Source organism: Mus caroli, chromosome 17 (assembly GCF_900094665.2).
Source record: "Mus caroli chromosome 17, CAROLI_EIJ_v1.1, whole genome shotgun sequence".
Taxonomy (NCBI): Eukaryota; Metazoa; Chordata; class Mammalia; order Rodentia; family Muridae; genus Mus; species Mus caroli.
The window spans coordinates 4241870-4263330 of NC_034586.1; the positions used below are offsets into that span (position 1 = coordinate 4241870).

The window sequence follows — 21461 nt, forward strand, 5'->3', positions numbered from 1 at the left end:
GCTCCACCTACCCTCCCCTTTCTCCTTAGGAATTAGTGGTAGCCTTACTCTGCTTTGTAGTAGCTCAGCACCCATGGGGTGTGTTCCATTCCTCTTAGTGCTGAGAGAAGGACGGCTGCTTCACCATAAGAAAGGAAATCCAGGTTGGGGGGCAGGGTAATGAGCTAAAATCATCACCACAGTCCTCATGAGTTAGATGGGCAGTTTCCCCTCCTTAGCTGCTGCTGTGCGTCTGCAGGTTTCCAAGAGGCAGCAGCATGGTGACAGTTAGGACCCGAGCTACATAAAGAGTCCACCAGAAGCAACCCAGAGAAGCCCTGCTTCGTGCACTAACCATGTTGTCAGGAGCCAGCGTGCCGCCGAGGCTCTTGGTTGTGGGTGACAGACCAATGTAATAATAGCAGAAATGGAGCTGCCTGGAAGGCCGCCCGAGCTCATGGCTTGTCTGCTGGGCCACACCGCCCACCAGCCCCTCTCTTCGCATCAGAGCGAGGGCTAGACTTCTGCTCCTTACTCCCCCTATCCCCAACCCTGCTGGGTTCAGCTGCCCTGTACATTTGGTGGCTTTGTTTTCAGTCAGACTCCTGCACACCCTTCTCTGCACGATTAAAGACACAATAAAGTGATTTGTTTTGCTTTCTAGTATATGCTTTATAATCACGGGCAGTAATTATATCTACAGTAATTATATCTACAGATAGAAGGCTGTAAAATAAGAGTATAAAACACTGTGCATTACCCTTGAAATTTGTGTAGTTGTTATTTGGATTTGTGTTTTTGCCTTTCTGACTTTAGGACCTAGATGCCCTGAAGTTGATAAACTGCTAGTGAGAACCAGATACTTAGCCCATTGTTGCTTTGGGTTCTAGGAATTTTTTTTTTTTTTTTAAGACAGGGTTTCTCTGTGTAGCCTTGGCTGTCCTGGAACTCACTTTGTAGACCAGGCTGGCCTCGAACTCAGAAATCCACCTGCCTCTGCCTCCCAAGTGCTGGGATTAAAGGCATGCGCTGCCACGCCCGGTGGTTCTAGGAATCTTGTCTGTGGTAAATCTTGGAATCTAAATGGGCCTGTATAATTTTTTTTTTCTTCTTTTTGGCTTCCAGTTCAATATCTGTGGTGCAATGCCTGCCTGTGGAACGGTTGCGGGGAAGCCAGCCTATGGCTGCGAAGCTGAAACTCAGATAGAAGATATTAAGGACCTAAGGCCACAGAGGCCGGTCGGGATGGAGAGGAGCCTCCAGTTGTCTGCCGAGGGATTCCTCACTCTGACATACAAGGGCTCTTCTCCCTCTGACAGAGGTGAGCTGAGGGTCCCTTGGACATATGCCTATCTCCCGCCCCTTCTTTTTACTTGCGCCTGTAGCTCTTCAGAGGTGGGTGAGATTGTCCTTCTCTAGGTGCTACGGAGGGGATGAGCGGGGAGCATAAGTTACTCTTTTTTCTTCTAAGTTGATTCTTTTCCTCCTGTTTTTTTCTTTTTTCTTTTTTTTCTTTTTTTTTTTTAATTGGTGATATGGTTTTTTATGTAACAGTTTGGGTATGTTAAGCTTGTTAATACTTATTTTGTTAGTAAGTGAAAGGTCAATTCTGAGCCCTTCATCGTGGCAGCAGCTGTGACAGTGGGTACCCCTGCAGGTGACATGTACCATGGGTGCTATGTGTGTGTTGTCTGGTGAATTCCCACACCAGCTCTGTGAGTCTTCTCTTTTTCTTTTGTCCCTTTGAGACAGGCTCTTACTGTGTGGTCCTGGCTTTCTAGACTGGCTATGTAGATCAGGCTGTCATCAAACTCAGAGGTCTTCCTGCCTCTGCCTTGCTGGGACCAAAGGCTTGGGCAACCACACCTGGCTTATCCTTCTTTTGTGCTCAATGCTGCACTGTACAGATGCAGTACTGGAAGGCAGCAAGGTCTCATGCCTAGGATAGAGCCTGGGCTTCATGAGGGGTAGCTTCAGAGTGAGATCCAGGGGGTTTAGATTCGGTTCTAGGTTCTGCCACCCGTTGACTCTGTTTTACAGATAAGGAAATGGACCCCAGGGTGAGGTTACTTCACAGCCCACACTGTTGATAGGCAGCAAAGTCAGTCCCATTGAACACTGGGGTGTTGGTGCTTTGTGCGATGGGTTGCACACCATGCTCAAGCTGTCTGAGCGGGCACAGGAGGGGGTGGAGACTTCCACGCTACATGGTTTGCACCGACACTGCAGTCTTACTTTTTCTACTTCACTTCTCCAGTTAGCAGATACTGGAAATATAACACTATAGTAACAGTGTATTCCATAGAATACAAATGGTCATTAAGGACTGAAGTAAACAACTATATGGCAACAACCAGACAGAATCATACCTTCATATCATATCTTCATAATAAACCCCCCCAAAATAGAAATACAGGCAGATCATGACCACACCATATGAAACAGGGAAAACTGAAATAATTTGCTCTAAATTAAAAAATAAGACAGAATGTCAAGAGTTAATCCTACTTAGTTACAGATGTCAGATGTGAATTTAGAGGAAAACCTAAAATATAGGCAACAAAGGAAAATTCTTTGAATTTATTACATCAGACTTATGCAAATTTTATGCAACAAAGACACAGTCAACCGAGGAGAACCAATGGGATGGTAGGGAGCACTTACTTACAGTTACTTCTGAATATAGAAGTGGCTCAGCACAAAACACCAGTCAGAGTGGAAATGGGCAAGGGTTAGAATAATAGTACATTAAATGCTAAAATGTGTGTGTGTGTGTGTGTGTTTATTACATATGGGGGTAATGTAAGTTCAAAAATAAGGGATGGATTCTCTCATCAGCCAGGACTGCTGCTCCTGATAGAAAAGCAGGTGATGCAGGGAGAAGGCCAGGTAGGGCAGCTGTCAGGGAAGCAGCTACAAATGAAGCATGGTTGCAATGCCCAGTGCTTGTGAGGTGGAGAGGCAGAGTTCAAGTCTGAGGCCAGCCTGGAATACATGCAGGGCCTTGTTTTAATAAGTACCTTGAGCCAATGAGATGGTTGGCTCAGTAAAGGCAGTTAACTGCCAGATGCCAGCCATCAAGTTGTCCTCTGCCCTCCGCATGTGCACCATGGCAGGCACACACACAGATACACACAAATAATAAAAAAGAAGAACTCAAGTCCAAAATCAAGAAAACCATTTATGTAGAAACATTGTTTAAGTTATATAGCAGCCCCAGTGTGGTATATATACCCAGAGGTATTGAACTCAACACATCAGATATTGTACGTGTATTAATTGCAGCCTTGTTCACAGCAGCCCATGTATAAAATCGACTAAGTTTTCCTTGAATGATGGGTGGATACATAGAGAAAATGGGCACACAGTGGTCAGTTACTAAAAATGAGTGAAAACCTCTCATTAGAAGCAATTTGCATGTCTAGAAGCCATGTTTAGTGAAGTAAGTCAGACACAGATCCTCCTGTTGTTGGCAGTTGAAAGCTTTGGTAAGTACTTGATCTCGGAGCAGACAGTAGAGTAGAGCTGTTAGAGTCTGGGGTGGGGAGGGGTGGGTTTGAATAGCAGGCTTAGCAGTGTGCGGGGTAGGAAGAGTAATGCTCTAACCAGGCCAGGACAGTTAAGTTGACCACACTGATTGTGGTTCTGAGTAGCTAGTAGAGAGGAGTGCTGAGCTCAGCTTGAGGCTGCGATGAGGGTTTCCAGTTCCTCTGCGGTGCCCGCCTGCTGGATGCTTTGGTACGTGATCACATGTCCCATGAATATCTAGTTACAGTGTGTGGCAGTTAGACCTTAAAGATAAAAGTGAATTGAAAATGTTTTGAGTAAGGTTCTGCAAATGTAAGCCTAGGAAGGGGTTCCAGCACAGAAGGAAGTGAGGCTCCTTGGTGACAAGTATCCTCAACACGCCATTTCCGGGCGCGAGTGAGCCGGTGACTACAGTCTCGAGGGACCGTGATGGTTGGCTAAAGATTAGTCAGAGTGCAGTCCGTGAAGATGTTTGCTGCCTTGAGGGTGGCCAGGCCAGCCTTCAGTGTCCTCCACGTGGGTGTTTTGAAGGGCTGTGTGAGCACATGATTTCCCAGTGAGCACTGCTTCAGGGCCTTCTGAGTGGCACTTTTGGAACTCTTTCCTTGGGTAGAAGGGGTTCAGTGCTCAGCCTAGGATGGTTCTCTGGGAGGGAAGCTCAGTTAGCACGCGTGGAAGGACCACAGTGGGCAGTCTCGGCAAGCTGCTCCTGTGTATGAAACCTCTCCGTCTCCGTATACAAAGCAGGGTGCTTCCGTTTGTCGTTACTTTGCTCTGCACTTGCTGACCACTCTTTAAACTAGGAATGCTTAATCATTTTTCTATCATGTTCTTTTGAGGCTTGAGTTTTGAAAGCATTTCCCACCCAGCTCTATTAACATTGGGGAACATTTAATGACTGGTGAGGCTCCAGGCTTGGGCTAGCACCGAGGGTCCAGTCCACTCACATGCCTCCTCAATTTGTTCTTACCTCATTAACCCTGTAAAGTGGTTGTGGGGGAGGAGTAGGTGTGTAGAGTTTGTGGAAACAAACAAAAAAATCAGAAAACAAATTTGCTTTATCTGATGGAATGATAAACTGATGTGAGATGTGAATTCATTCTGATAGGAAGAGAGGTAAGATCTGACCCCTGGCCTAAGCCTGTCATGCCACACCAGTCAATGGTGCTGGGACTGTCCCCCCTTTGTGATTACCCCAGGATGGCTATGAGGCCTCTTGCTGCCCTTGCTGTCCTAAGTCTGAGACACTCCTGACTGGTGGCTTTCTTGTTCCACAGGCACAGCATTCATCATCCGTTTTATTTGCAATGACGACATTTACCCAGGAACCCCCAAATTCTTGCACCAGGACATTGACTCTACACGAGGGATCCGGAACACTTACTTTGAGTTTGAAACTGCATTGGCTTGTTCTCCTTCTCTAGTGGACTGTCAAGTGACTGGTGAGGCCTAGGAGTTGGTAGGCTGGGTTTCAGTGAGGGGGGAGAGTGTGTGTGTGTGTGTGTGTGGTCTGTCTGTCTATATTTCTTTGCCTATGAGTCTCTACATGCTTGAATGTGAGATAACCGTTTGTAAACGTGGCACAGACGCTTTGCTCCATAGGATATATAGCGATTGTTGCCTGATTTTAAATGATGCTTAGTGATACAAATGCTTCTCTTGAAGAGACCCCTCCCCACTTACAGTCAAGGGTTTAAATTGTGCTTTGTGGGTCAGATGCTGCATAGCAATCTTGAAGAAAACTCAAGTTAAAAAAAATCAAATACAGATATATGTCCAAAGTTCATATGAGGAAGAAAATGACATAAGACCTAAGAGCTGCTCAGTTGTGCCCTGAGGTGGCTGTGTGCTCTGACTGCTTAGCGTCTGTGCTGTGCTGCTATGGTTTTTCAGAGGGACAGTTTGAACAGCAGGGCAGGGGTATGGTTCTGCAGTCCAGGCTTCCTGTGGGTTTCCTTGTGTCTTCACACGGCAGGGAAAGTGGTCCCAAAACAAACAGGAAAGCGAGCGCACTTTCTGTTGTGTTTCCTTCCACCCCAGACCCAGCTGGGAACGAGTATGACTTGAGCGCCCTGAGCATGGTCAGGAAGCCATGGACTGCCGTGGACACGTCTGCGTACGGGAAGAAGAGGCACTTCTACTTGAGTGTCTGCAACCCTCTGCCTTATATCCCTGGCTGCCACGGTGCGCTGAAGCCCTGTTCCTCTACTTCCCTGGGGTCTGACTGGAACCCGAGGCAGCCTTTCCTCATTCGCCATTCTTGTCTGTCTGTTCAGGCATTGCATTGGGGTCCTGCATGGTGTCAGAAGACAACAGTTTTAACTTGGGTGTGGTGCAGATCAGTCCTCAAGCTACTGGAAATGGGTCTCTCAGCATCCTGTATGTGAATGGGGACAGGTGTGGGGACCAGCGCTTCTCCACCAGGATAGTGTTCGAGTGTGCCCAGACATCGGTGAGTGTGCACCTCAGCAGGAAACACTTGCTTGGTAGTTACTTCTATTCCCATTTCCCCTTAATCTTGGAGTCTTCTGTGTTGTTCAAAGTCTGTGTTTTTATAGAAATTGGGGGGCATTGCTAGTGTCTGACTAGAGTATACTGTTTTCCTCAGGCTTACAATCGTCCATCAGTACTGAACCCTTGGCTTAAGCGAGCGAGAGACTGGAGACTTCCTGAGGCTCTTGCTTGTTTTTACAAAGTAGCAAACAGTGAATTGTTGGCTTGTGTTGCAGGGCTCACCTATGTTCCAGTTCGTGAACAACTGTGAGTATGTGTTTGTGTGGCGAACAGTGGAGGCCTGTCCAGTGGTCAGAGAGGAAGGTAAGCCACAGGTTGCTGCCCCTGAGTTGCTGTATATATATCTAGTGGAATAGATGTGCTAAACCCAGGATGTCTCACATAGGAAGCCCTGTGGTGGTGGCTGCCTGTGGGGTCAGGAGGTGCCAGTGTCTGGGTCACCCCTTAGCCTTGAGGTCTTTATTAAGCCACTTGTTAATTTTTACCACTGGCCTTTCTCTAATATACTTGGATTGGATTTTGTTTTTTCTTGAAACCAGTAAAGCAGTCAGGATGGGCTTGGCTTATCAATCTGTGGGTGTCCCTGGGCTCGCTCCAAAACTGTCTGTCTTATATATAAACAAGACAACACGGAGGCAGACCACTTTCTGATAGCCATTGCCTGACTAAAATTTGTAAAACTTGCCTGGTCTGGTGGTGCAAGCCTATAACCTCAGCTTTGCAGGAGGCTGAAGCAGGAGGAGCCTCCATTCAAGGCCTGCCTCCCTAGGCTGTGAGTGAGTTTGAGGCCAGTCTCAGTAACTTAATGAGCCCCAGCCTCAAATCCGTAAATAGAGCTAAGAATGTAGCTCAGTGGCAGGGTATTTGCATAGGGTGTGCTGTCTCAGGTGCTCAGTATTGCAAAGCAAATAAGAAGTTTTATTTTAAAAATTTGTTCTCATTTGGAACTACAAATGCCTGTGTGATAGCATTTGCTCTTGGCTCCTGTATGTTCTTGAAGGAGACAACTGCCAGGTGAAAGACCCCAGGCATGGCAATTTGTATGACCTGAAGCCCCTGGCCCTCAATGACACCATCATCACTGTTGGCGAGTACACCTACTACTTGCGGGTCTGCGGGAAGCTGTCATCAGATGTCTGCTCTGCCCATGACGGATCCAAGGCAGTCTCATCATGCCAGGAAAAGAAAGGACCACAGGGATTCCAGAAAGTGGCAGGTACTGTTGTTTTCTGTCTTCAGCTGTAACACGTCAAGATGTGACGCCAAGGATCACATTTCTCTAACTCGGGAGGAGCATATGCCGAGTGACAGACACAAGGAAGCAAGCTTCCATCTGCCTGTCCATCTGCCCGTGTGTCTTTTCACTGAGCACAAGTGCAGGTCGGAGAACAGTTTGCAGGAGTTGGTTCTCCTCTTTCACCGTGAGGCTCCTGGGAATGGAACTTAGGTCATCAGACTTGGCAGCAAGTGCCCTTGCCCACTGAGCCATTGTGCCAGGTTACTGAGGACAATTTGGTTAGAGTTTGGAAAAAACAGCAGGGCAAGGCAGTTGGAAATCATGGCACTTGCCAGGAGAAGGGGGTTGGAAAAGAGGAGAGAAAGCTATGCTTTTTGCATTATGTTGCCATTTTCATGGAGGCTTAAGAAGCAGCCATAAGGCAGATAGGCAGCTCTGCCTAGCAACTAGGAGTGGGGCTTCAGAGAAGGAGTGAGGAAACCCAGAGTACCAGGGAAAGCAGAGAAAGAAGGCAAAGTAAAAGTTAGGACCCAGCTTAGTAGGCCATGAGCTGCAGGGCCGCAGAGTGTCTGACCCTAAGCCCATAGGTTTTTCTTGCAGCCAGCTATGTATGGGACACACCACATAAGGTGATGATGAGTGTCTCCAAGCAGTCTACCCCAGGGCTGCAGCAAAGAAGGCTAGATAGAAAACTGACAAGGCTGTACTTGGCTCAGTAGTTAAGAGTATGGCCTGCTTTTGCCGAGAACTGGGATTCCATTCCCAGCACCCACATGGTGGCTGACAACCATCTGTAACTATAGTCCCAGGGGATCTGACACCCTTTTCTGACTTTCGAGGCATAAACATACATGCAGGCAAGCACACTAACACACATGACATAATAAACCTAAAACTGACAGAGTTGACATGGTGGTGCCTGTTTGCATGTACACTGTGACAGGTCTTGCATTAGCACCGCAGCCCAGGAGCCTTACAGATGTGCTTTTCTTGAGCAGGACTCCTTAGCCAGAAGCTGACTTTCGAAAACGGACTGTTGAAAATGAACTACACTGGGGGGGATACCTGCCATAAGGTGTATCAGCGCTCCACAACCATCTATTTCTACTGTGACCGGACTACTCAGAAGGTGAGCCCGTGTGGCACTCCCACCGCCGTCCCACTCCAGCTGCTGTTCTTTCAGGGATAGTCTACTCTCAACTTCTCTAAGATGCATTATTTACTGAGCACCTGTTTGCATGGCCGTCCTTCACCTGGGCTCCCATGTTTACATATTTTCTCCTTAACCTTTCCAGCCAGTGTTTCTGAAGGAGACTTCGGACTGCTCCTATATGTTTGAGTGGCGAACACAGTATGCCTGCCCACCTTTCAATGTGACAGAGTGTTCTGTCCAGTAAGTTCACAGATCTATTGGCTTTTTGTGTCCTTCTTGGCAAAATTTTGCTTCACAGGTAGTGTCTGTGTCAGTTCACCCACTTCTTTTCACACTGGGTAGATGGCTCCAGATAGCCACATGTGGGGCTGGTACATCAGACGCACATGGAGAGGAGTCAGGGATAGAAACAGAGGTTCGGAGCCTTCCTGGTTTGTAAGGATGGAGTGGCCTCAGGTCTAGAGAGCAGGAGGCTTGGTGAGGCAGCGTCTGGAAATGGCTGTGGGTGCATACACTCTGAGTGCCAGGGGGTGGCTTCTGCTGGCCACTGAGTTATAATTGTCAGTGGCCTGTGTGTGGACAGACTTTTTCAAACTTGGCTTTTCAGATAGTTCATTGTGTTGAAGTGAACATGGACTCATGCCTTGCTCACTCTGCATTTGGAAAGTTATGTTCTGCAGGAAAGCTTGATTCACAGGACATCAGGGACACACTGATGCTTGAGCCCTCTGAGGAGAGTGCCAGACATGTCATTGGAGCTAACTGGACCCTGATTGTGGTGTTCTGTTCCCTGCAGGGATGGGGCTGGCAACTCCATTGACCTCTCCTCACTGACAAGGTACAGTGACAACTGGGAGGCTGTGACCAGGACAGGAGCCACTGAGCATTACCTCATCAATGTATGCAAGTCTCTGTCTCCACACGCTGGTACAGGTGAGAAGTGACCCTCTCCTTGTAGGGTGGTGGTCAGGTCCTTGTAGGGAGCCTTCTGGGACAGACAGAGCAGGAGAGGCCTCAGTGGAAGGAGTTTGGCCTAGGAGCAGCAGGGGAAGAGCCTGAGGGTCTTGGTGATTGATTCCCATGTGGCCCAGGTTCTGTTGATACTGAAGACTCTGCAGGGAACACATTAGCCTCATGAGAACATGACTGTGGATAGAAAGAAAGCAGGATGGGACACAGGAAGGGGTTAGAGATCCTTAGGTGGCCCACTGTTCATCCTATCAAGGACTTGTACCATTTCGAGGGAGTTCTCCCTGAGCCTGCAATGAGAGTGGAGACTAGAAGACACATGGTGGTCAGCAGTTTTTCAGGGAATTCCTTGGAATACTGAAGGGGAAAGTCACCTATTGGGGGTGGGGTAGGTACAGTCCCACCTCAGGGTGATGCTTTTTTAACTTCATCCTCAGCATGTGTCGGGGCCTGGCTGTTGTTCAGGCAGCCTGTTACTCTGGTCCTATCCTGGTGCAGGGCTGGCTCTCTCTCAGGGTATAGGGCACGGGTGCCTGGAGGACAGGAATCAGCAGAGTTCCTAGTACTGTATTGACTAAAGAGTGAGAATGTAGGCCCTGAGAGTGCTCCCTTGTGTTGAGGACTCTGGCCTTACCATGCACGGTGTTTAGAAATGATGGCGCGGGGTGGGTGTGTAGGGGTTGGATAATACCATACCTTAAGCTGCACTTTGCACTGTAGGAGACTCTGATTGTATCTTGTGTTGCAGAGCCATGCCCTTCAGAGGCAGCTGTTTGTCTGCTGGATGGCTCTAAGCCTGTGAACCTTGGCAAGGTGAGGGATGGCCCTCAGTGGACAGATGGTGTCACTGTCCTGCAGTATGTGGATGGTGACTTGTGCCCAGACAAAATTCGGAGAAGGTCAACCATTATTCGCTTCACCTGCAGTGAGAACCAAGTGGTGAGTTAATGGCACCTGGTAGAGTGTGGGACCCTGAGCCAGCGACAATGCCAGGCCGCCTTTGGGTGCAAGTTAAAAATGTCAGGGTGGCATGGTCGTGGTGCATGCTGGTGGTGAAGGTCTGTGATTTAGGGTACATGGGTCCCCTTGCTGTCCGCTTGGGCACACAGTTGGACACTTGCAAGTGCAGGGTTAACTGATTCGTTTAGTCTACTCTGGATCTTCAAAGAACAGAAGGGCAGCTAACACTTGGCTGCTTGTCCCCTGTTTGTCAGCAAGATGGAGACTGGAAGTTCCCGCATGGCTTGTGCAGGTGTTATGAATGGCGATCTGGGCTGCTCTCCTTCTGCACTGCCTTCTTCCTTGGTTGTTGGTGTTGGCATGTAGCAGGTGTGGGTAGCATGGGTAGCTTCTCTTTGACACAGAGGAACTTCTGGGCTTCTATTGTGATGGCACGCATCTGTATTGGAGAAGCAGGGTCATCTCTGAAGGAGCAGATGCCTTATGGGCCAGGATACAGGCCGTCTGATGTACTGGAGGGTGGTGGGCCTGCCTCCGTGCCTCAGTGCTAAGAACTATGCAGGAAGGAGGTAGAGTTGGGCAAGTGGTCTCAGCTCCATAATGATGGGAAAAGGCCAGGAGTGATCTGTAGCCAGTGACCAGAAGAGTTAGTCTTAGTGACCCCCTCTTTGGTGGGTCCTTGTGTTTTGGCTGTAACAGGTGTTTGCTATGCCTTGGCCGGTGATTTGCTCATGGAGTTATTTGCCTGGGCTCCTTGGGGCTATCATTAGAAAATGTCTGGCTCCCTTAGCTAGCTTGTGGTGCTCCCTGGGGTATTTTGCTGACTTACTTGTGTGAGGTCCACAAGCACCTTACTCACCTTTGATTTTCTTGACCTGTGCTTACCTCGCAGAGACACTCTAAGACTTGCTGTGCTTGTCTTTGCCAAGCAGTGTTGTGGGGCATGAGTGGGTACCCCCTATGCATATCAGTTATTCTGAAGTGGTTCTCTCTGCTTGCCCTAGAACTCCAGGCCCCTTTTCATCAGTGCTGTGCAGGACTGTGAGTACACCTTCTCCTGGCCCACCCCTTCTGCCTGTCCTGTGAAGAGCAACATACATGATGACTGCCAAGTCACCAACCCCAGCACAGGTGAGGGACAGACAAGCACAGCCGCGTACAGGAAGGGACCTAGGAGATACATCCATTGGTGTTTGGCATCTTTGGCCTTTTCTCTGAGTAAAGAGAAAAGGATCTTATGCTCATCCTATGGAGGCAGCACCTTGTGCCTCGGGAAGCCAGTCTCCATCTTGTTTTGTACTATGCTCCTGGCTCACTTGGCCGATGCTACATGAGTGCTAAGGTCTACAGAGCTGGCCACCTTTGAGAGCCAACAGGGCAGCCACCAGAAGACTGCTGCCCTTCCACTTTGCTGAGTATCAAGAGGAATGTGGGTGGCAGGCTGCCGACCATTGGAGAGATGCATCAGGCCTCAGGAGTGACAGTGGCTGCTGGGGTACACAGAGGACGGAGACCGTGGTCCAGTGACAGGCGCTGCTATGCTAGTTGGAGTATTTTAGGGCTCTTGATGAGTGTGTGAAGGAAGAGTCAGAGTCCCCCACTGGTTGGCTGATGTGAACTGGCTAGTCACAGCCCTCCTGTCTGAAGCGCCCTCTTCTTCTCACCTGGCAGGCCACCTGTTTGACCTGAGCTCCTTAAGTGGCAGAGCTGGTATCAATGCCTCCTACAGCGAGAAGGGGCTGGTCTTCATGAGCATCTGTGAGGAGAATGAGAACTGTGGCCCTGGAGTAGGTGAGTGCCTAGTTCCTGTGCCCAACTGCTGTCCCTAGGGCTGGCCTCACCCCCATTCCCACTTCTAAGACCCACACTCCTGGCCCTTGCAGTAGTTAGGAGACACTACGTTCTTCTGAGAAATGAATTAGTTAGTCACCGACCCCTTACCAGTTCTTTCTTTGTCCTTCCATGTGCTGCAGGGGCCTGCTTTGGGCAGACCAGGATCAGTGTGGGCAAGGCCAGCAAGAGGCTGAGCTACAAGGATCAAGTCCTGCAGCTGGTGTATGAGAATGGGTCCCCATGCCCTTCCCTGTCAGACCTGAGGTACAAGAGTGTCATCAGCTTTGTGTGCCGGCCTGAGGCTGGACCTACCAACAGGCCGATGCTCATCTCCTTGGACAAGCAGACGTGCACACTCTTCTTCTCCTGGCACACACCCCTGGCCTGTGAGCAAGCGGTGAGTGACTGGGATGCAGCTGCACCCACTCCAGTTTGCTGGTTCCTAGCAGTCCAAGGCTGGGCGGTCTTGGTCAGGATTCCTTAGGTCTTTATTTCTTTTATTTTAGTTTTTATTTAATACCACTTCTTTTTTCCTTCTTTTGGGGTAAGGTTCTTACACTTTATCCAAAGTTGGCCTTCAGCTCACTCTGTAGTCCAGGCTAGCTTGAACTGTGGCAAGTCTCCTGCCTCAGTCCATTGAGTGCTGCTGGAACTGTAGACATGTTCTATCATACCTAGGTTTAGCTTTTAAGCTAACTGTCATTCATGGTCACTAGAAAAAAAGTTACTTGTAGACTCAAATGTAGTCTTTTTTGAACAGACGGAGTGTACTGTGCGGAATGGAAGCTCGATTATTGACCTGTCCCCTCTCATCCACCGCACTGGTGGCTATGAAGCATATGATGAAAGTGAGGATGACACATCTGACACCACCCCTGACTTCTATATCAACATCTGCCAGCCACTGAATCCCATGCACGGAGTGCCCTGCCCTGCAGGTGCCTCAGTATGCAAAGTTCCTGTGGACGGGCCCCCTATAGTAAGTGTGTAAGGTTGGGGTTGGCAAGTTTCTAGTCATATCCTGCGTGCTGGGCTCAGACAGCTAAGTGTGAGAATGAAAGTATGAGAGAGTGCATGGAGCTGCCAGCCAACAGTGCTGGCCAGGGAGTCTGAGCTGCTTGAAAATTGAACAGTTGCTTCCATTTGCATTTTAAAAATACATGTGTATGTGTGAGTGTGAGCTGTACATGTGTTTAGCTGTGGAGGCTAGAGCAGGGCTTTTGATCTTGTGGGGTTGGAGTTATAGGCACATGTGAGCTGCTTGATGCAGTGCTAGGATGGGGACCTGAGCATCCTCTGGAGCCCTCTCATACATTTGGTATTGGTGGTCACATGACCGGCATTAACTGCTTCAGGGTACTTTTGATTAGTGTGGCCATCTCTCCAGACAGCCCAGGTGTACTTTATTTTTTAAGACTTTATTTTGTTTCGGTTACATGTATATGTTTGTGCATGGGTGTGTGCAAGTAGGTACAGGTGTGCAGCAGATATTGGATCCCTTAAGCTGTGCTTACAGGTGATCGTGAGCTGCCTGATGTGGGTGCTGGGAACTGAACCCAGGTCCTGTGCTAAAGCAGTGAGCACTTTAGCCATTGGGCTATCTCTCCTGCTTCCCAGTTATGCATTCTATGTTAAACCTGACCAAGAGAGGTGTTAACAAGAGCGGGCGTCAATAGCACTGGCATAGCACATGCTTCTCTTTCAAGTACTTGTATAATTGAAAGGCTTAAGTGACACAAGTTCTTTCTAGTAACGAGTGACAATTAGGGCAAAAACAATTATGAATAATAATAAAATACTCTGCCCTGAAAACTTACGGTGTAGATTTGGATGTGTGGAGTTGTATTTGTGGTTTGCCAAGCTCTCGTGAGGTTTTAAACTATAAGTTCCCCTCTGTTGTGAGTTCCGTTGCAGGACATTAGGTGTCCTTTTAAATGTTCTGTGAAGTGGAGTATCTCGCAGAGGACCACCAAGGCATGAGCTACATTTTAATAGGAAGTTCTTTAGTAGCATCCTGACATGGCACTCTGCCTGGCCATCATTTCCCAGATTCCCGATTGGCTGAGTTTTCCCACTTGGCCATCTTTTGTCAGGTTAAACTTTTGCTTGAGTTCTTTGATTGGTGAAGGTATGACTTCATCTGCTCCACAGCAATGATCCACACAGTAGACATGCTCATGCATGCACTCTTGCTCATACTGGTATGAACATACTGCCACATGGCACTTCATACACATGCACACATGCAGGCATGTTTCCTGTCCACCTGCCTTTTATTCATTCATTTATTCAGAAGAACTGACTGAAGAGGTATTGTATATGTCTGCCGCTGTCCTACGCAACGACATGGAGTAAGTGAGAGTTGTCCCCTCTGTGGACATTCCCATCAGACACTGCTGAGCTGAGCAAGAGGCAGTCTCAAGGTAGTGTGAATATCGCAACACTAGGAAGAGCCTTGCCCAGGCTCCTGCCTTCCTCCTTCTGGGCCCAGGACTGTGGAATTCTTGCTGTGAGTGAGGACAGAAGTCCTTAGTGCTCAGAATCTGAGAGCTGACCATGAGTAGGAACACCCTTGGCCTTTGTCCATGTGTCTCTGGTATCTCTGCATTCTGGTGACCTTTTTGCATGCCAATCACAAAGCAGTACAGGTATTTCTCTAAGGCTGACAGTGAGAACTGCTGCAGTTCCACGTGAATTCCTAATCTGCCAACCTTGGCATGGTTGTAAAACACCGTTTACTTCTTCTGTTCTAGGATATTGGTAGAGTCTCAGGCCCTCCAATATTCAATCCTGTGGCGAATGAAGTCTACCTGAACTTTGAGAGCAGCACTCATTGCTTAGCAGACAAATATATGAACTACACCTCACTGATCACATTTCACTGCAAGAGAGGAGTCAGCATGGTGAGTGCCTGCCCTATCAGCTTCACTGGAAACCCTCCATTGGGCAGTGTGCTGAAACCACCCGAGAACATGCCTTGGGGTGTGAGTAAGTCTGAGTTAACACGGATGCTTTCTGTTGTTCAAAGTCATGGAAGCTTTGAGAGTAGAAATCATTTATTGAGCACTGATTCTGAACACATTAAAAGGTTGAAATATCTTTATTTTTTTAAACTATAAGGTGATCGGTTTTCTGATTAGACTTTTTTTGGCATGTGCCATCATCATTCATTACATAGCTTTATTATCTCTCAGGACCAGATGAGCAGGCGGGACTGTTGTCTGCTCTGACCTGCTGACATCTGGGATGCACTGAGGGCTTGTCATTCACAGGGCAGCAGTGCCCTGTGCAGCTGACGCTCTGTCCTTCACAGTGCTTTCCGTCTTTAGTAGAAGCTCTTTCCCCACATGGCTCCGTATGGAGCTCAGCAGCAAGTGTATGCAGCTCCCGCCCACCTGGTGGCGGCGGCTGCTGCTGCTGCTGCTGCTGCTGCTGCTGCTGCTGCTGCTGCTGCTGCGTGATGGAGAGCCATGCTCTCTCTCATTCAGGGTTCATGGCCTGTGGCGCATGTGGCTCAAGTACTTTTGCCCTCATGGCATTCCTGGTGTCTAAATATGCAGGATGCAGACCTGCTCTTGGGTTCCACTATGCTTGCATTTGTCGTGTGTGGCAGGGGTGTATGTCTTCGCTGTTCCCAGGAAAGAGTATGGTGGCTGTGGTTTTTAAGACTCACGTTTTTTCACCAGTTGTGGTGGCTCACACTGGTAGAATGTGCTGAAGGAGGCAGAGGCAGGAGGATCACGAGATTGAGGCAAACCTGGGCTACACATTTTAAAAAAAGACTCATGTTTTTCTTGGCCACAGGGAACTCCTAAGCTGATAAGGACCAATGACTGCGACTTTGTGTTTGAGTGGGAGACTCCGATTGTCTGTCCTGACGAAGTGAAGACACAGGGCTGTGCTGTAACAGACGAGCAGCTGCTCTATAGCTTCAACCTGAGCAGCCTTTCCACAAGCACTTTCAAGGTAAGCCTGCCTTCCCATAGCCTTGCCGGCCTCCAGAGGGCCAAGACGCTTTGACCCAGGGCTGGACAAGAATCAGTAACCTATGAGGCAGGCCCTGGAGCTCTGTGACCCAAGTGGATAATAGGCAGAGTGACTTGAGGACATGCATTGGAACACACACCTGGGCCAGGGCAAGATTTGTAAAGTTACTGGGAGCCTGCATGCACTGGAACACACACCTGGGCCAGGGCAAGATTTGTATAGTTACTGGGAGCCTGCATGCACTGGAACACACACCTGGGCCAGGGCAAGATTTGTATAGTTACTGGGAGCCTATACAGAGGGTCACTGAGTTGTCAGACTTAGCTCAAGGTAAAGAGATGCAGTCTGCCAACCACAGAGACAAGGGGGAGAGGCAGCATTGTGCAGAGCCTTTCATGCATGAATCTGTGGCCTGGGAGGCTTTCAGTGAGCCTGGTAAGTTCTGAACCTTTCTCAGGGGTTGGTGCCTGCAGTTCAGGGATAGTTTTCTTCATGAGCGCAGTGAGTGAGGAAAGCGAGGCCCATGCTCACATGTGGGCTGTCTGCTCTGCGTATCCCAAAGGAAGGGGGAACCTGGGACTCAGAGCAGCAGCCTCAGGCTGGAGAAAACAGATGGGCAGTACTATTGGCTGCCTGGGCCACCAGGGAGAAGGCAAGATAGAAAAGAGACTGGCCCAGGATGACTTCTGGTGTTCTCTGGACGTGGTCTTGGCCAGGAAAACAGCAGGGGTCATGGTCCGATTCAGTACAGGGACGTGAACTGTGGGAGCCTGTGCTCTGGTCACAGCTGTCAGTAGCCACACATTGCCATTTGTCCTTGCAGGTTACTCGGGATGCTCGCACATATAGTATAGGGGTGTGCACAGCAGCAGCTGGCTTAGACCAGGAAGGCTGCAAGGATGGCGGTGTCTGTCTGCTCTCTGGGAACAAAGGAGCTTCTTTTGGGCGCCTTGCATCGATGCAGCTGGATTACAGGCACCAAGATGAAGCAGTCATTCTGAGCTATGTGAATGGTGATCCTTGCCCTCCAGGTAACTCTTCACAGTATGGTCAAGTTCACAGTTCTTGTAGACGGATTGACTTAGCAGAGAAATACTTGAGGGATGAAGCTTCAGACCTGTGAGCACTGTACCCCGCCACATCTCTTTCCCTGGTATGAATGGCTGTGTCTGGAACATGATGCTGTCTGTTGCTTGTCTGTTTGGGTGAATCCTGCCTAGCAGGGCAGGTACACAGCTTCTTAGGGAGTCTTTGGGTGGCATCTAGTAAGGCACGGCTGATTCATTGATGCTTGTGTATAATCCATGCCTCTTTCCTTCCAGAAACGGATGATGGCGAGCCCTGTGTCTTCCCCTTCATTTACAAAGGGAAGAGCTATGATGAATGTGTATTAGAGGGACGAGCGAAACTGTGGTGTAGCAAAACTGCAAATTATGATCGTGACCACGAGTGGGGCTTCTGCAGACAGAGTGAGTGGGTAGCTGAGTTTGGGGGAGGGGAGCAGGTGTTCTATGGGCGGCCAAGCTAATTAGTGATTCTTATGTAAGTTTTGTTCTTGTTAGCTAAGGATGATGTTCATGGAGAGCCAAACTTGAGCACCATGGCTCCTTTGCGACTTAGGGGTGGAAAGAGAGTGGCGTGAAGGCCGACGCTCTGTAGTTCTCTATGTGATCGAGGACAGGCATTTGACTCATGACAGATGACTAGCTCCAAGTCTTCTATCGGTGGCCCTGAAGTTTTTAGGTTGTTACAGATGGTTGGCTGATTCTTTAAATTCTTGTCATTATTAGTGTGTAGGCAAGTGTTGAATGCTTTCCCAGGAGGGATCTTGGTGTGGTCTGAGGAACTGAGTTTGTAAGTGGATAGATCTTCGGAGTGAGACAGACTGTGGCCGGAGCTGCACTCGGGGAAACAGCCAGGAGTAATAAAGAGGTGGGAGAAGTCAAGGTTTGTGCCCCGCCCTAGGTCTGACCTTTGCACACTATTGCTCCCCAGCCAACAGCTACCGGATGTCTGCGATCATATTTACGTGTGATGAAAGTGAAGATATTGGGAGGCCACAAGTGTTCAGTGAAGATCGTGGGTGTGAGGTGACATTTGAGTGGAAGACAAAAGTTGTCTGCCCTCCAAAGAAGATGGAGTGCAAGTTTGTTCAGAAGCATAAGACCTATGACTTGCGACTGCTCTCATCCCTCACGGGGTCCTGGGACTTTGTGCATGAAGGAAACTCGTGAGTATGCCACTGCCTGTGGTCCCTCAGGTTTGCAAAGTCAGGAATATCACATACCTGTGGGGTTTGAGGCTTTCATTGAGACACAGCCTAGATTGTCAGTGAGTGACTCTGAAATCACAGTATATGGGGAGTTCTGGTGAGCACCCACAGAGACCGGAGCCCTGACAGTTGCTCAGGTTTTGAGGGCAGGATAGGTTTTCTAAGACTTTTGCCCGCTCTTTTAGCACTGCCTTTGCCTTCTGAACTAATTACCCTGACTGTTCCCTGTGGGGAGTGCCTGCTGTGCCAGGGACCCTGAGCCTCACGGGGTCTGCTGTAAATCAGGGCTATGAATTGGGGGACTTAGGTGAGTGCCTGCTATCCCTCCACAGCCTTTTCTCCTGTCTGCACTATGTCAGGGCTGCATGGGGACATGCCACTACATGTGAGCCTGTTGAGTCAGCTTCTCTGTATGGCTGCTCCACTCTCCATTTCTTCTGCACACCCAAGGCTATCGAGAGTCAGTTTGTGGAGTCCACGGGTCTGTCCAGTGTACTCGGAGTAGAACTTTCATTTGCCCTTTTCACACCCCTTTGTGTCATTCTGTAGGTACTTTATCAATCTGTGCCAAAGAGTATACAAAGGTCCCCTGGACTGCTCTGAAAGAGCCAGCATTTGCAAGAAGAGTGCCACTGGTCAAGTCCAGGTTTTGGGGCTTGTCCATACACAAAAATTGGAAGTCATAGGTAAGGCTCTGGGGTGTTTGTACTTGACTCAGTTGCTGCATCAAGATTGGCAAGGTGAGGCTGTCTCTGGTGTGATGGAGAAAGTGCCTGAGCTTTGGTGGAAACCCCGTGACTAGTTGAAGCATTTCTACCCACTTCCTGGAACATGAAGTCCATGCTGTTTTTACACTCTGAGGCACAGGTAGCCTGTTCAAAGCACCTTCGCTGATCATGTTCCGGGTGCACATTGGCTTCTCAGTGTACATCTACACACATCTAAAAAAGCTATGGTCACACAGGGCGCTGTACAGATGGCCACGTGTTCCCTCAAGCACTTGGATGGGAATCATGACACGATCACCAAGGGGAAGGAAGGGATCTGCTGTTAGAGGACAGGCATATTTTCCCAGCTAAGGGAGCACATAGTGACCAGGCTGTGTTGGCTCTGCCTCTAAGGCTAGAGTAGGATCCCCATTGTGCTGTTTGAACTACAAGGTGACATGAATATTGGAGAAGGGATTCTGAGGGAATTCCCATGGCCTTTAATAACAAACTCAATCAAGAAAGTGGCCTCCCTTTGAGAATTTCAATCTCACCACATGAACCACCTGGGCAAACTCACATCTTCGGAATCCTCTATCCCCGAAGTTCCTGACGACTGTAGAGCTGGATGCTGGTCATCTAGGTGTGGCCGTGGAGGCTTAGCATTCATTCCTGAGGACCCAGGAAGCTCACAGTCTTGCTGTTTCCTTGGTTATGGTAGTATGGGTTGAGTGTATGGGCCAGAAACTGCCATTGAGTATGGAGGACACTTTTAGACAGCCGACACTTGCCTTTGCAGTAGATTTTTAAGCCCTGACATTGTTCTGCAGTGCACTAGAAATAATGCCAACTCACTGTCTCATGTTTCAGATGAAACGGTCATTGTTACTTACTCGAAAGGCTACCCTTGTGGTGGGAATAAGACTGCGTCGTCTGTAATTGAATTGACCTGTGCGAAGACTGTGGGCAGGCCTGCATTCAAGAGGTGAGCCACGGGCGAGCGCACTGTGCTCCCAACATGGGAGTGGGGAATGTGCACACAGAGGAGACGGTGTCTGGGACTGGCACTGTGTGTGGCAGAAATGCCCACTGACACTGAGGCCTTAGAGGACAGGTTGTGTCCCACAGGAGGTGCCCCTACTCCATCTGAGGGCTAAGGCCACCTCAGCTTTTTAGCCTGGTTTGCCTTAAGAAACCTACTCCTGAGTCAGCTTTGGAGGTGCTGACGCTAGCCTGAGCAGTGCAGATCTGGCTGCTGCCCCTCATCATGGGAGAATTAAGGGGGTGCTCATTGCACCACCAACTAGCAGGTTCTGGGTGATTCCAGGCAGTTGGTGGTGGTGTTAGAGGGATTGTGGCCAACAGGGGGAGCATGTGAACTGCTGTTTTGGAAATTGCTTTGAAAGGGTCTTTAACTTCTGAGGCTAAGATACTATTTGTACAAGTCTAGGTTCAGAGTTTCCAGCTTCATATGCTAAGACATTGTTATTGAGTTTGGTTTTTCTCTGTGAGGGTGGGGTCGAACCTAGAGCTTTGTGCAAACCAGGCTGCTGCTGTGCTCTTGAGCAGTAAGTAGCTCCAGCTGTCTTGTTGTTTGACACAGGATGACACTAACGTGTCCAGGTTGGCCTTGGATTTGTTCTGTAACTGTGACAGGAACTTGCCACCTTTTACCTCTGTCTCAGTGGCTGGAGTCACAGGTTTGTGTCCCTAGGGTCAGCAGGCACTGCATCCCAGTCTGCTTCCCACATTGCTAATGTCATCCTCGTACTGTGCTGAAGCATAGTGACCAGGACAGTCGTCCTGGCCCAGAGCTGTCACTCACACAGTCCCCGTGGGGACCAAGAGCGGTGGCTCCCAAGGACCTCTCCAGCTATGTATGTGGCAGCCTTGCTGTGTGTGGCCCCGAGGTAACGGGGTCTGCTCCCTCTCAGGTTTGATGATGTCAGCTGCACCTACTACTTTTACTGGTACTCACGGGCTGCCTGTGCGGTGAGGCCTCAGGAGGTGACCATGGTGAACGGAACGCTCACCAACCCTGTGACCGGCAAGAGCTTCAGCCTCGGCGAGATTTATTTTAAGTAAGTGGAAGCCTGCCTGTTTGGCTGACGCACACTCCGAGGGAACAAGACTGTAAGTCTTGCCCTGCAGGCGTGCTGCCAGGTAGGCAGTCTAGGCTTCAGTGACAGTTGGGAAGTGACCAAGTATGGCTTACACCAAGCAAAAGGACTGCTTCTTTGTCATTTGACACTCAGTGGTGAATTCCTTATAAAAAGCAGTTTCCCTCTCCCCTTACTGCTGGAGTTAAGGGTCTCGGAACAC

At 49.1% G+C, this 21461-nt stretch overlaps 1 protein-coding gene across 1 annotated transcript in view; it reads left to right on the forward strand.

Moving 5' to 3' along the window:
* Positions 1 to 21461, forward strand: part of Igf2r (insulin like growth factor 2 receptor) — an 88528-nt gene that overhangs the window by 61394 nt on the left and 5673 nt on the right. The window contains exons 20-41 of the mRNA XM_029471387.1: positions 1105 to 1300; positions 4785 to 4949; positions 5548 to 5691; positions 5784 to 5959; positions 6237 to 6324; positions 7022 to 7237; positions 8257 to 8387; positions 8554 to 8651; positions 9208 to 9344; positions 10129 to 10319; positions 11345 to 11471; positions 12012 to 12131; positions 12314 to 12570; positions 12934 to 13152; positions 14927 to 15076; positions 15978 to 16139; positions 16984 to 17191; positions 17483 to 17629; positions 18156 to 18390; positions 18982 to 19118; positions 20010 to 20124; positions 21074 to 21220. Coding sequence (XP_029327247.1) covers positions 1105 to 1300; positions 4785 to 4949; positions 5548 to 5691; positions 5784 to 5959; positions 6237 to 6324; positions 7022 to 7237; positions 8257 to 8387; positions 8554 to 8651; positions 9208 to 9344; positions 10129 to 10319; positions 11345 to 11471; positions 12012 to 12131; positions 12314 to 12570; positions 12934 to 13152; positions 14927 to 15076; positions 15978 to 16139; positions 16984 to 17191; positions 17483 to 17629; positions 18156 to 18390; positions 18982 to 19118; positions 20010 to 20124; positions 21074 to 21220 — 3566 coding nt within the window. The remainder of the gene's footprint in view (positions 1 to 1104; positions 1301 to 4784; positions 4950 to 5547; positions 5692 to 5783; positions 5960 to 6236; positions 6325 to 7021; positions 7238 to 8256; positions 8388 to 8553; positions 8652 to 9207; positions 9345 to 10128; positions 10320 to 11344; positions 11472 to 12011; positions 12132 to 12313; positions 12571 to 12933; positions 13153 to 14926; positions 15077 to 15977; positions 16140 to 16983; positions 17192 to 17482; positions 17630 to 18155; positions 18391 to 18981; positions 19119 to 20009; positions 20125 to 21073; positions 21221 to 21461) is intronic.